This window comes from Pipistrellus hanaki (assembly GCF_964339955.1).
Source record: "Pipistrellus hanaki genome assembly, chromosome: 17".
Taxonomy (NCBI): Eukaryota; Metazoa; Chordata; class Mammalia; order Chiroptera; family Vespertilionidae; genus Pipistrellus; species Pipistrellus hanaki.
This window is the reverse complement of record NC_140519.1, coordinates 26,081,540-26,094,699: the sequence shown is the minus strand read 5'-3', so window position 1 is coordinate 26,094,699 and position 13,160 is coordinate 26,081,540. Positions and strand designations below refer to the sequence as shown.

The 13,160-nt window shown below is 41.9% G+C and overlaps 1 protein-coding gene across 2 annotated transcripts in view; it reads left to right on the top strand.

Moving 5' to 3' along the window:
• The first annotated feature begins 3,162 nt into the window (after positions 1-3,162).
• Positions 3,163-13,160, top strand: part of TBC1D31 (TBC1 domain family member 31) — a 37,702-nt gene continuing 27,704 nt past the window's right edge. For both annotated transcript variants that reach the window (XM_084864902.1, XM_084864903.1), the window contains exons 1-3: positions 3,163-3,458; positions 5,526-5,672; positions 9,981-10,096. In XM_084864902.1, coding sequence (XP_084721028.1) covers positions 3,382-3,458; positions 5,526-5,672; positions 9,981-10,096 — 340 coding nt within the window. In that variant the 5' untranslated portion in view covers positions 3,163-3,381. The remainder of the gene's footprint in view (positions 3,459-5,525; positions 5,673-9,980; positions 10,097-13,160) is intronic.

Below are 13,160 nucleotides of genomic sequence, written 5' to 3'. Positions count from 1 at the left end.
TACCTAGAGAGCATAATTTGGAAGATTTAGCCTCCCAATGGAAGCTTTTCGAACTGGTTCATCCTAGCACACTTAGATATTTACTTCTCTGGCATCAAGTTTGCGAATAAATTTTAAAAACCCAGCTTCCCACAATAGGGGAATTATAAAATTATGGCTTATCCATAAGAGGGGATATTTTTTAGTTGTGGCTAAGGCAGAGGTGGCTCTAGGCTGAGCTTGCTTCTTAGGACAGCTTTGGACATGGCAGAGGCCACCGATTCCATACCTGCGTCCTTCCCGGGCCACGTGGAAGGGCTGGAAAGATTGGAAGCTTGCAGCCACTTCCCATTCAGCCACGAAATAAGGAGTTTGGCCCTCTGGTCTCCTCCTTCCTTTCGTCTGGCAGAGGCCTTTTAGATACCCTCGTCTATGGCAGCACTTTCTCATCGCAGGTGGGAACGATCTTCCTGCCCATCGAGTTGAGCATCACATTTCCCCTTTGATACTGTACCATTTCCACTGTAGGTGCCACATCCTTCTGATTGCACATAAAACATTCCCCGTCGTTGGCTTCATGCATGTTTTATGAGAACAGCTGGGTGTGAGTATTTACATAAGCCACTAGGATCACATCTCTTTGATTTTCCTCTTCTGTCCTGTCTTGTATTAAAAGGTGGGGGGGGGAGGGGAAAGATGCGCTATGCCATAGTTCCCCTGTAGTGCCCTTTGCTTCCTAAGCTCTTCATACAAATAGCCAAGTCTTCTAGGAAATGGAAAAGGTTGCCTGGGTTTCATCAGTCAGCAGCCTGACACTCATTTCGGATTTACTGATGAAACAGGACTCCTTCCCGTGTAATGGCAGCTTTCCTACATATGTCAACGCAGCCTGGGCATCAGCAGTTGCCTGTTGGAACTCCTTCCACGGTGGCGGACATGGTCACGCCTTAATCCCTTTTTGTCTCAAATGGAACAGCTCCCACCCTCTTTCTGCCTTAAATGTCAAGCTCTTCTAAGGGATCTTTCTACTGTAGTCAGAAGGATGTGTCTAGAAACCTCAAGTTTCCCTACAACCTTTTCAGGAATCGATACAAACTCCTTAGAAGGACAGACCTGATCTTTTATAGTCCAATTTTTACATATGTGTTCTCTAATTCTCCTGCTATTCAATCCCATCGTGATTTGCTTTGTCACTCTAGAAATGGAAATTAGAATCACCATGAAGTACCAGGAAACTCCTAAAGTGGCTATAATGACAGAGACTCATTATGGATGTGGATCACATGGAATTTGCCTCCACTGTTGGTGGGTTGTAAAATGGTGCAATTACTTTGAAAGCATTTGACAGTTTCTTTTTTAAAAAAATATATTTTATTGATATTTTTACAGAAAGGAAGAGAGTGGTCTCATGGGCTGCGACAGCCATAGAAATGGTCTCATGGGCTGCGACAGCCATAGAAACTGAGCTGCAGGCAGTTGAAGCCTAAGTAGTTAAGGAAATCATGCAGCAGAATTTTTTCTGCTACTGATTTAACATTGTTTGGTTACTTTTGAAGGATAGATGTGTGGGAAATAACCCATGTTTCAAGTTAGGTGCCCATAAGTTTAACACCCTAAGTTTCCTGAATGGTAATGCTGACATTCATACACACTGTTTATTACCTTCTCCAATCCGATTTCACAAGTTGTCCCCTCTGCAATAGGTTGTTAAAAAGTTGTCTGGTGTGTCAGAGCCACGCCTTGGTAGCCATATAAAAAGTTACAAAATCTGCATTGGAAAATTTTTGGTTAGAGTTTTGCTTTTCTGATAGAATTTAAGCTTTTCAAGTATTATGACCATATCATTTTGTAAAAAGTCATTTTCTGTTGTGGAAAAATAAAGGGGCCAGGAAAGAAAAGACTAAAGATGTAACCCTGGCTCTCCTACTAACTCAATTTCCTTGACTGCAAAATGGGGAAAATAGAAGCACCTACCTGTACTGAGTTGAATGGTGGGCTCCCAAAATATATATTCATGTCCTAATCCCCAGGACAGAAACTATGAATATTACTTTATTTGGAAAACTAGAGATCCAGGGCACGAATTTGTGCATGGGTGAGGTCTGGCTGGCCTGCCCCGATGGGGGCCGATTGTGGGGGGCGGTCCTCGGGAGGTTGGCCAACAGGTCTTCCCCCCTATCTCCCAAAGAGCCATAAATATATATGGTATTTGCTAATATAATGAAATTAGTGATCTTAAAATGAGGCAATCATTCTGGATTATCCAGGTGGGGCATAAATCCAATTATAGAAAAGCAAAGGAAGATTTGAGACAGACAGAAGAGGAAAAGAGAAGATGATGTGGAGATGGAGGCAAAGAATAAAGTGCTGTGGTCACAAGAGCTAAAGTCAGCAACCACCAGAAGCTGGGAAAGGTAAGGAATGGCATTTCCCCTAGAGCCTCTGGCTGGAGAGGCCTTGCCAATGCCTTGATTTCAGACTCTGGCCTCCAGAACATTGAGAGAATAAATTTCTGTTTTCTTAGCCACCGAATTTGTGATAATTTGTTACTCCAACCTCAGGGAACCAATACATGACCTCATTGACTACTATATATGAGAATAATATGTATGTTTGCTATGAAGATTAAATGAGTTCAATGAGTTAATATTCATGAAGCACTTGGCAGGGTGTTTGTTACCTAGTAAGCAGTATTGAAGTGCTTAGTGAAGTTTTACAAAAAAGAACTGATGATGGTTGATGATGACATTACTTTTCTGTTTCATGATTGGTGGGTTGGACACCATAATATTGGAACTTCCTGTTAGATTACAGAATTGAAAACATAACCATGACGCGGTGAAAAGGTTGAGAAGAATGAACTCTGCAAAGATTCTTTCGAGCCCAAATGTTCAATAAAAAGAAGCCTTTTAATTCTCTATATTTGAATCCTTGGTTCTCTATTAGTTGTCTCTACAACCCCTCAATCTCTAAATGCAATATAGGACAGAAAGTAGGCACCACGGGAGAAAAATCACTTTCTATGCCTCCGTTGGAAGCCTAAAATTCCGCGAGGACCCCAGAATGCAGAATTCCCATGCCTACTCCTCGCACCTACGTTCCACCGGCAGAAAACTACGATTCCCAGAAGGCTTTGGGTTCCAGGGGCGGGGCCTTAAAGGTCGTTGGCCTATTCCATCGTCCGAAGCGGGAAGGATTCCCGGGGCTTAGTTTGGAAGGAAACCGCCTTCCGATTGGCTGCACACAGCCAGGCCGGCGTCCTGCGCGTGGTTGTCACCGGCAGAGGGACATCGGGCCGTCCCGGGCTGGCGCTCAAACTTCCCGGGCCCGGAGCGCGGGGCCTGCCGGGAGAGCACCGGACGGTTGTCACCCGCCCGGCAGCCGCCGCGGGTGGGCTCCGAGATGCAGAGCACAGACCTGGGCAACAAGGAGAGCGGCAAGATATGGCACCGCAAGCCATCCCCGGCCGCCCGGGACGGGTAAAGGCTGTGCAGGGGGTGGAGGCCGGCCTGGGGCGGGTCCTTGCTTTTGGAGGGGCTGTTGGAGGGGATCGCTGGAAGGGGTGCAGGAGGGTGGAGGGGGGATGGAGGATGGGAGGGGAGGTTCGGGTTCTGGCTCTGATCTGCCCGGGATGCCTGGCTTGGGTGACTTGAGGAGGTGCAGACCCTTCCCAGGCCGGGGGTCAGGGTGTGACCAGGATTAGCCTGGAGCAGGAGACAGGTGGTCCTCGCAAGAGAATGGAAAGGAGGAATTTGTGCTCCTGGTGATGCCAAGACTCGGCCTGCCCAAATCACCATAGTATCCTCCGGTATTCCTGGTAGATGCTCAGTAAGACTTGGTTAGCTACTGCAGCAGGAAAAGAACTCAGGAGAAGGGCGAAGGATAACAGTGCATTTCTACCCCTTCCAAATGCCGCACTTTGTCCACCCCTTAGCCCTCGTCTGCATTCCGGCAAGCATTCATTCATTCCGGCTAGCACTCATTCATCGGCTGTTTCCAAGCGCTGAGACAGTAACAGAGCAAACAAACGTCCGGTTCCCTGGAGTTGACATTTTAGCTTGTTTAGTGGTAGTGGTGCAGGATTCACATCCTACAAGGCAGGTCAGCCTTCTAGTAAGGCCAGAGCTTCTGCTTCTGCTCCTTTTCCCCCCCTAATAGACCTTTTCTTCTTTTTCTTCTTCTTTTTTTTTAATGTATTTTTATTCCTTCAGAGAGGAAGAGGGAGAGAGAGACAGAAACATCCACGATAAGAGAGAATCGTTGATTGGCTCCCCCCCCCCCCCCCCCCCCCCCCGCATGCTTCCACTGGGGATTGAGCCCACAACCTGGGCATGTGCCCTTGGCTGGAATCGAACCTGGGACTCTTTAGTCTGAAGATCAAGGCTCTATCCACTGAGCCAAACTCGCTAGGGCTTCTTCTTCTTTTTTTGATAGTTTAGGTTCACAGCAAAATTGAGAGGAAGGTACAGATTTCCCATATAATGCCTGCCCCCACACATGCATAGCCTTCTCAATTCGAATCCATTTCCCCCACCAGAGTGGTACATTTGTTGTAGTGTATAAACCTACACTGACACATCATTGTCACCCAGAGTCCACAGTTCACATTAAGATTCACTCTGGGTGTTGTACATTCTATGGGTTTGGACCAATGTATAATGACATGAACCCACCATCATAATACCATACAGAATATTCTCACTGCCCTGAAAATCCCCTGTGCTCTGCCTCTTTCTCCCTCCTCTCCCAGCCCTGCTTTTCATTCTCTTCCTAAATGTCTGTCCTGATTAAGGCTCAGCCTCTCCTGTGTGATTATATGGTATCCTTTGCCCCAAAGTGAGGCCATCTTGGTTCCAGTTGCCACACTGGTTGATCTTCTTGCTTCTAATTCCCTAGGATTTCCTGGACTTTGCTTCACCACTTGAGTTTGTGTTTCATTGTGTTTCTTGTTCTTGTAATTTTTCTGTTGATCCTTGGGTTGCTCCTCTACAAAGCAATAGACATTTAAGTGTCAACTCTGCATGCCCTGAGCAGCACAGTGCTAGTTGTACAAGCAGCTTGTGATTTATAGAAAACTCGCTGTTTTTATCATGTCTGCTGCTTCCTATAACAATTTAAATCCAAAATACATTTTCTTATATCCTGTTGTTGTCTATTGATCACAATTTATAAATCTGTTCCTATGTGCATCTATTTTTTAAATGTGTCTTGACCACTACACTGGAAGTTCCATGAGGGCAGTACCCAGGTCTATCGATTACTCTTAGTTCCTGGCTTATTCTGTGTCTGACACCTAGTGACTTGTCAGGTGTTTGATAATTAAATGAACAAAAGCTACTTTGATGAGGAACTTTCTGAACTGTTTTCTGAAATCATTGTAGGATTGCTTCTAGGAGAGGAGAAATAGCAACAATAGTAAGAGAGGGAAGAATGGGTAGTCAGACAGCTTTAAAATTAGTGAATTATGCTTTAAAAGCCATATTTTTCATAATAACAAGTAATGCCTGACATAGAATTTAATGTGTGTGTGTTGGTATTTTTTGCAGAATTATAGTGAACATCATTCATACCACTTCTGATTACCTTCCCAAAGTTCTGCGATTTTTGAATGTGGCTTTTGATAGCTCAGGTGATTGCTTAATTGCTGGGGATCATCAAGGAAATATCTATGGTTTTGACTTGCCTGGAAACAGGTGAGTGATACTTTTTGAGATTTGCCTTGTTAAATGTTATTAATTCACTGACTTTTGGTACCTGCTATTACTTACTCATCCAGGAAGATTTGTTAAGTTCTTACTGATGCCTTACGGATGCATCTTACGGATGTTCTTTCAGGTGCCTTGAAAAACACTGTCTTAATGCTGATGGAAGAAAGTGGGGAAGGATAGAATGATAATATGGTTATATATTTGAGAGGATTAAATAAAGTTCTGGTTTTAACAGTAACTTTAGTAGTTTGTTTTTCCTTAAATTTAAAGATTTATTATTGCCAATTTTTCAGTAAATGTCTGGTCCTTCATTTGGCAATTCAGAAAGAACACAATTTCTTTGTACATTGTGCCAGAATGCTAGATTTTGGGATCTTAAAGAATTGATCCTCCCTCTTCTCCCTCTTCTTCTCTCCCTTTGCTGAATGATTTGGTGACTTAGTATTGTACAAAAGCAATTTTTGGCATTCAAGTAGTGGGGGCAGATGGGAGGGAGACCTGTGACTGCCCAGCCAAAGTCAGAAAGTGTCTGTATCGGGGACAGGGCAATCATGAGGAAGATAGGGGCATTGATCAAATGAGTATCTTGAGGAAAATGGGGGCCAGGTTTCTAATTCTTGGAAAGGAAGGAAACTAGAATGAGTCTGTGGTACTGGGTTGCAATTTGATTTATCTGTGCAAACTCTGGTTTTAAATGTTTTATCTAATAAAAGAGTACTATGCAAATTGACCATCACTCCAATACACAATAGCTGCCCCCATTTGGTCAAAGATGGCTGCCCTCATGTGGACACAAGATGGCTGCCACAAGATGGCCAGCAGGGGAGGGCAGTTGTGGGTAATCAGGCCAGCAAAGGAGGGCAGTTGGGAGGGACTAGGCCTGAAGAGGAGGACAGTTGAAGGGGTACCAGGCCTGCAGGGGAGGGCAGTTAGGGGAGACTGAGCTGGCAGGGGAGGGCAGTTAGGGGCAATTGGGCCAGCAGGGGAGCAGTTAGGTGTCGATCAGGCTGTGGGAGCAGTTAGGTATCAATTGATGGGTGGAATCGGGCCTAAACAGACAGTTGGACATCTCTTGAGGGGTCCCAGTTTGGAGAGGGTTCAGGCTAGGCCGAGGGATACCCCCCCCCCCCCACACACACCCATTGCACGCATTTCATGCACCAGGCCTCTAGTATAGATATAGAAATAGAGGTGTGTGTACAAGCAAATGAGTGGATGATATTTACATATATTTCCTAGCTTTGTCCATTCACAGGACCTGACAGCAACAACAGGTCCTGCTTAACAAAGTACATGTTCAGTTCTTCTTTTCTAAATATCACATCTGCTGGAAGGATTCAAGGATTCTTGCAGAAATGACCACTTTCAGGATGAAGGCAAGCAAAGTACAAGATGAATTTGTAGCTGAAAAGAAGGAATTTAAAAAAAAAATAATGGGAATGTTTCACAAGGATATAAATGTAAACTTGAAGGAGTTCCCTCAGGCCATATTGTAAACAATTTGAGTATTAAAATAAATAACGAGATAGTAACTCATTGAATGAAATAGAAATCCAGGCATTTGTGCTGCACTCAACAGTTTAATGAGAGCAGATATTTGCATAGTTAGAAAGTACTTCCCGCAAAATATTTTTTAATTTTAGAGGAAAAGGGGTAATTTTACAGTGAAGAAGCCTGCTAAACACCACCTGATCAAATGGTTACAGTTAAAATAATAGTGGGACAAATCAAAACTTGTGTGCTACCTGATAAGGTACAGTAAAGAGCATACAGTGTCACCTCTGTGATATTCCGTTCCAAGGGCATGTAACCGAAATCTAATCTTTTGAATCACCAGGCAAAGGTAATTTAAGGGCATTGTATTACAAGACTGGTCTGCAATCTTCACAAGGATCAAGGCCATGAAAGTTGTGGAAAGACTGAAGACCTATTCCAGACCCATGACAAGTAAAGGCATGAATCTGAACTGACCCTTTTGTTGTAAAGAACATTATTGGGACAACTGGAAAATTGAATAGGGTCTGAGGATTAGATGGTGGTAATATATAAACGTAATTTTCTGATTTTGATGGTTGTATTGTGATCACACAGGAGAATATCCTTGTTTGTAGGGAACATGATCTCAGTAACTTATTTTCAAAAAAAAAATCAAGAAAAGAAGAGGTCATCTGTGATTTATTTATCTGGATAGAAGTCTGTTATTCATGTTTCTCCTCATTACCAAAAATGTAATGGTTACAGTTCTCCCACCCTTTTCTCTTGCCTAACCTACTCTGCTAATTCCCGGTCTTAAATCAATACAATTGTCTCTCCTTTTCTCTCACTGGTAAATGAAATAAAAATAATTGTTGTTTGGCTATATTACAGAATAATGAATGTTTCATTTACTTCTCTAGTTATTTACTTCTCCCATCCTCCTCTGAGTATTTGTTTTTGTTGCTAATCCTCATCAGAGGATATTTTTCCATTGATTTTTTTAGAGAGAGTGGACAGTAGGGGGAGACACAGAAAGAAACATCAATGTGTCTGACACATTGATTGATTGCCTCCTCCATGGCAGGTCACAGGATATGGAGGCATGTGCCCTTGACCGGTATCGAACCTGGGACCCTTCAGTCCACAGGCCGACACTCTATCCACTGAGCCAAAGAGCCTAGAGCAACTGCTGAGGCTTTCAAACCTTTATCAATGTCCTTGTGTTGGACCCTACTCTTATTTGACTGTTGCCTTCAAGCTTCCCTTTCTCCTTCCCAACAGCAGCCTCAAATATATCTGAAACTTTAACCATCTGCACCTCTTTGCCACTTTATTCATAAAAGTAGGTGATCCTAATTTCTTCCAGGGCTAATCTCTGTCCTCTATAGCCGTCCGGGTCATGAGGTCCTCTCCTTTATTTTGTCCACATTCCTGTTCTCTCTGTAAATATTTACTGCAGAGCAGAGGAGTAAGTGGCGGAGCTGACTTCTGTCCCGATTCTAAAATCCACTCTGCTGGGCTTCCTCACAGCCTTCCTGATTGCCTAATCCAGTGGTTTCTACAATTTTTCTTTAGTAAATGCTCTTTTCTTTTCTCCTTCCTGAAATTTTTTTATGATGATTCCAGGTACAACATTTTCCTGATTTTTCTACCTCTTTATTTTTTTCTGTGTTTTCTGACTCATCTTCCCTTTATTGTCGTGCTACTTTGGGATCTGTCCTTGGCCTGCTTCCTTCCACACTCCAGGTCTCTCTTTGGTAATCTTACCACCACCAAGCCCCCGGCTTCACTCAGCTGCCATGTGAATACGGGTAACTCAGACCTGCTTCTGCCACCACTGGGTAGCTTCCAGGCCGGCTGCCATGCAGCCACTGGCCACATGGAGCTCGTGAGACCCTGGAAGGTGGCTAGTCCAAAGTAAGATGTGTTTTTCCTATAAAACATGCACTGGATTTTTAAGACTTCGGATGACAAAAAAAAAAAAAAAAAAAAAAAAAAAAAGAAGGTAGAATATCTCATTAATTTTTAATTAATTGTTGAAATACTATTTCAACATATTGAATTAAGTAAAATATATTAAGATTCATTTGACTGTTCCTTTTTACTTTTTTAAAATGACACCTAGAAAATTTTAAATTACACATGTGGCCTGCATTATATTCCTTTTGGACAAAGCAGCTCTAAATGTTTTGCAAGGGCCTTAATTTCCACATGTTTAAAATCCAACTTATTTTTTTCCTGTCCCCAAACTTGTATATCTTTTGCCCAAGCTTGAAAAATGTATTTTTTTTTTTATAGATTCAATTTTGCTTTTTGCCAAGTACTCTGCTAAACACTTAACATATTATTTCATTTAGCCATTGTATAGTTAATCATCACGATAACTTGATGGGATATTTGTCCTCATCTTCATGTGCACGTGAAGAATTCCTGCTTCTCTCTCATCACCCACGTTAGGGGGTCCTGAGCCTCTCTCCACTTGACTTCTGACACCTCTTTTGTTTGTTCTTTCACTTTATACTCATAACTCTGGCTGAGATTCTCTGTAGCGGCTTTCTCAGAGGTCACCTCTTCCTTGTCCCTCTAAGCATGTGCCATTGCTGCCAGGATCATCTTTCTAAAAGCCATGCCTGGTCATAATTCTGCTGGCTTCCCACTGTGTAAGTAAAAATCCAGACTCCTGTACATGGCATTTAGCTCTCTTCGTAATCTACTTTTGGCCTGGGTTTCATTTTCTTCATCTCTAAGGACTCCTCCAACATAAAATTGATGGTTATTGGAAGAATTTCTGATACTAATGCAGTCATCTCTTAATAGGTTTAATCTTGTTCAGCGAACAGCACAAGCTTGCACGGCTCTGGCCTTTAATCTCCATAGGAAGTCTGAATTCCTTGTGGCGTTGGCTGATTATTCCATTAAATGTTTCGATACAGGTAAGATGTCCTCCTATTTGTCTTTTGAAGCAGGGTAAAAGATAAACGAGTCCTGCTAGGGGTCTGTGGGAGCAGGCCCCAAAAGCCATCCCTCACCAGCCACAGGTTCAGGGGCCCCAGGGCCATCCTCTCCTCAGATCAGCTGGCTGTATACTCAGGGTTTCCCACAAGTCCCCTCTGGTTTGATAATCCACTAGGATGATTCGCAGAACTCAGGAAAGCACTATGCTTATGATTATAGTTTTAATGTAGCAAAAGGATAGAAATTAGACCCAGCCAAAGAAAGAAACATAGGGAGGAATCTGAGAAGGTTCCATTGGCCTCCAGGACGCATTACGCTCTCAGCTTCGATGTGTAGCCATCCCCACTGAGTTTTGCCAAACCAAGAAATTCACCCATGATTTGACGTCCAGAATTTATATGGAGGCTTCATTGTGTAGGCATGATTGATTGAATTATTGCCCTCCTGGATGAACTCGGCTTTCATCCTTTCATCCTCTCTGTGGAGGTCAGGCTGAGATGTGGCCCAAAGCCCCAAGCTTTTAATCTCTCACATGGTTGGTCTTTTTGGTATGGCTGACCTCCACTTTGAGATTCTCTCCTTAGCATAAGCTGTTAGCTGTTGTCTGAATAACAAAGACATTCCTATGGATGGGGAGGTCCCAGGGGTTTAGAGGGTGCCTCCCCAGAGCCTGGATAAAGACTATACCTCCCTTTGAAGGCCAAATTCCAAATACTCAGGACAGAATACTTTTTAAATATAACCTATGTATTTTATACAGCATTTTTTATAGAGTGTAGAGGTCTATAGACTGAATCTCTTATACTTACTAAGAAAAAAGGTATCTCACCTATTTTTTCTTGTTATTAAAGTAACTGATGTGTTTGTTTAAAACAATATATAAACTATAATAATAATAATGGTGATAGCTGACACTCAGTGTTTATTCTTTGTTGTATGACTTGATACATGTTAATTAATTTTAATCATCATAATAACCCACGAAGATGGATACTTTTTATCCCCATTTTGCAAATGAGGAAACGAGGCACAGAAGTCACGTGACCCAGGCCCCACAGTTTCTAAGTGGAAGAGCCAGGATTCCCAGTCCAGTAGTCCAGCTGCAGGGTCCCTGCAGTTCTTCGCCAAGACACATGCTGGAGAAAAAGCAGCGGTCTTCAGCAATGCCCGGAGACAGGGGTTTTGTCTTGTGACCTATCTTTCCAGTCTGTTTTCATGTTTATGCCTTTTCTACATTCTCACAAACATGATCACCTATGGATATTGTTTTGTGCAATATTTTCTTACCTCAAATATTCATATGTATTATATATTTGACATCATTACCAAATATTCTATCTACTCCGTTGATATTTGCACAACCAGAATTATTTAACCTATTACCTATTGATGGACTTTAAACTGTTCCCAATTTTTGGTATTACCAACACTGCTGTCACAGAAATTCTGAAAAACTAAGTCTTTGTGCTTCTCTGCGATTGCTTTCCTTATATTCTGCTCTGTTCTTCTGTCTTAGTTCCATCTTTGTATAGTTTCTTCTGTCTTATTATTTTCCCCCCCTCCTCCACCATGAGGCCCCTTTGTTAGATATTGTCTTACCAACTACCTCCCTCTGTCTTCACTGCCAAGTCCTGCATCTTTGAGAGTCCATCAGTGGATTCTGATTCTTGCTCCCCCAACTCCATGCTACTGAGACTTCTATCTCCAAGGTCATGAGTAACTTCTGATTGTTTAAATACTCTTTAAACTCTCATTCTACTTCTCAGTAGCATTTAACAGTTTGGTGACTTTAAGAGTCTTAGTGTTCATACTTTTCTCTTGGTTTTTCCCCTGCCTTTCTGAGAGCTTCTATAGTAGTCTCTCTCCTGGCTTCTTAAACTAGTAGCAGCTTCTAGACTTTGGATTTTTGACCCAATTAAAAAAAAAAAAAAAAAGTAGAAGAACCCACATAGGTTGTCAACTTTTAGTTTTGCTAATTGACATTGGAAAAATCATAACTTCATAGAACTAAGGTTTGTTTTTTTTTTTTTAACATAAAGAAACTTAAACGGATATAATACTAGATTAAAAAGTAGTACTTTAAATTTAGCTTTTGAAAAACTCATTATTCTTATTTTTCTTTGAAGATTAGTGAAAAATTAACCATTAATGCCAGACTTTTTAGACTGGAGCTCAGAAACCACTACTCTCTCCCTAAAGGTTTATCTGTTCTGCTCTCTTTAGTTTTGATATACTTTGTGCATTAATGTTTCCCAGATTTACATATTTTTAAAAATAAATCTTTATTTTTGAAAGTATTACAAATATCCCTTTTTTTATCCCAATTGCCCCCCCCCCCACCTCAGATTTACATTTTGCTTTCTATTTTCCTCATATCCATCTTTCTGGAGGGAAAAAAATGATTAAAAGATGCTTACCATAGAAAACTTGGAGACACAAAATGTAAAGAGAAAATAAAGATCACTTATGATTTTACCACCCACTGATAACCATCATGAACAGTTTTTGACTGTTTTCTCTGCCTGTATGTCACACACGCATGCACATTTGCATACACATGTACTTCAGAATCAATTTTTCAAATCAAATTCATTATCTCTTCTCCACACACTGCTAAATCTGTTCCTCCTTATGTATTTCTCACGTTAGTTAGTAGTATGACCATCTGTTTACATAACTAAATTAGGACACTGGAGTCTTAACTCCTCTTTCATCTCCAGATATCCATTTGATCACAAAGTCCTTTGATTTTTCTCCTTCATAGCTCTTGCTCTTGAATTTGTCCTTTCTCTATCACCACATTCTTAGTATAGACTCTCCTTATCTCCTTCCTGGGTTGTTACAGCAGCAAATAAATTAGTCGTTTTGTCTAATCTCTTCCCCTTTCCAATAGATTCACTAGGTACCTCAAAATGCTCTTCCTCAAACACCAATCCGGTATAGCACTCTATCCTGAGACTATTTCTCACAAGAGAAAGCCCGAGCTCCCTAGCACACAGTAGGCTTTTCTTAAACCCTTTTTGGCCTCATCCTCATGCCTCC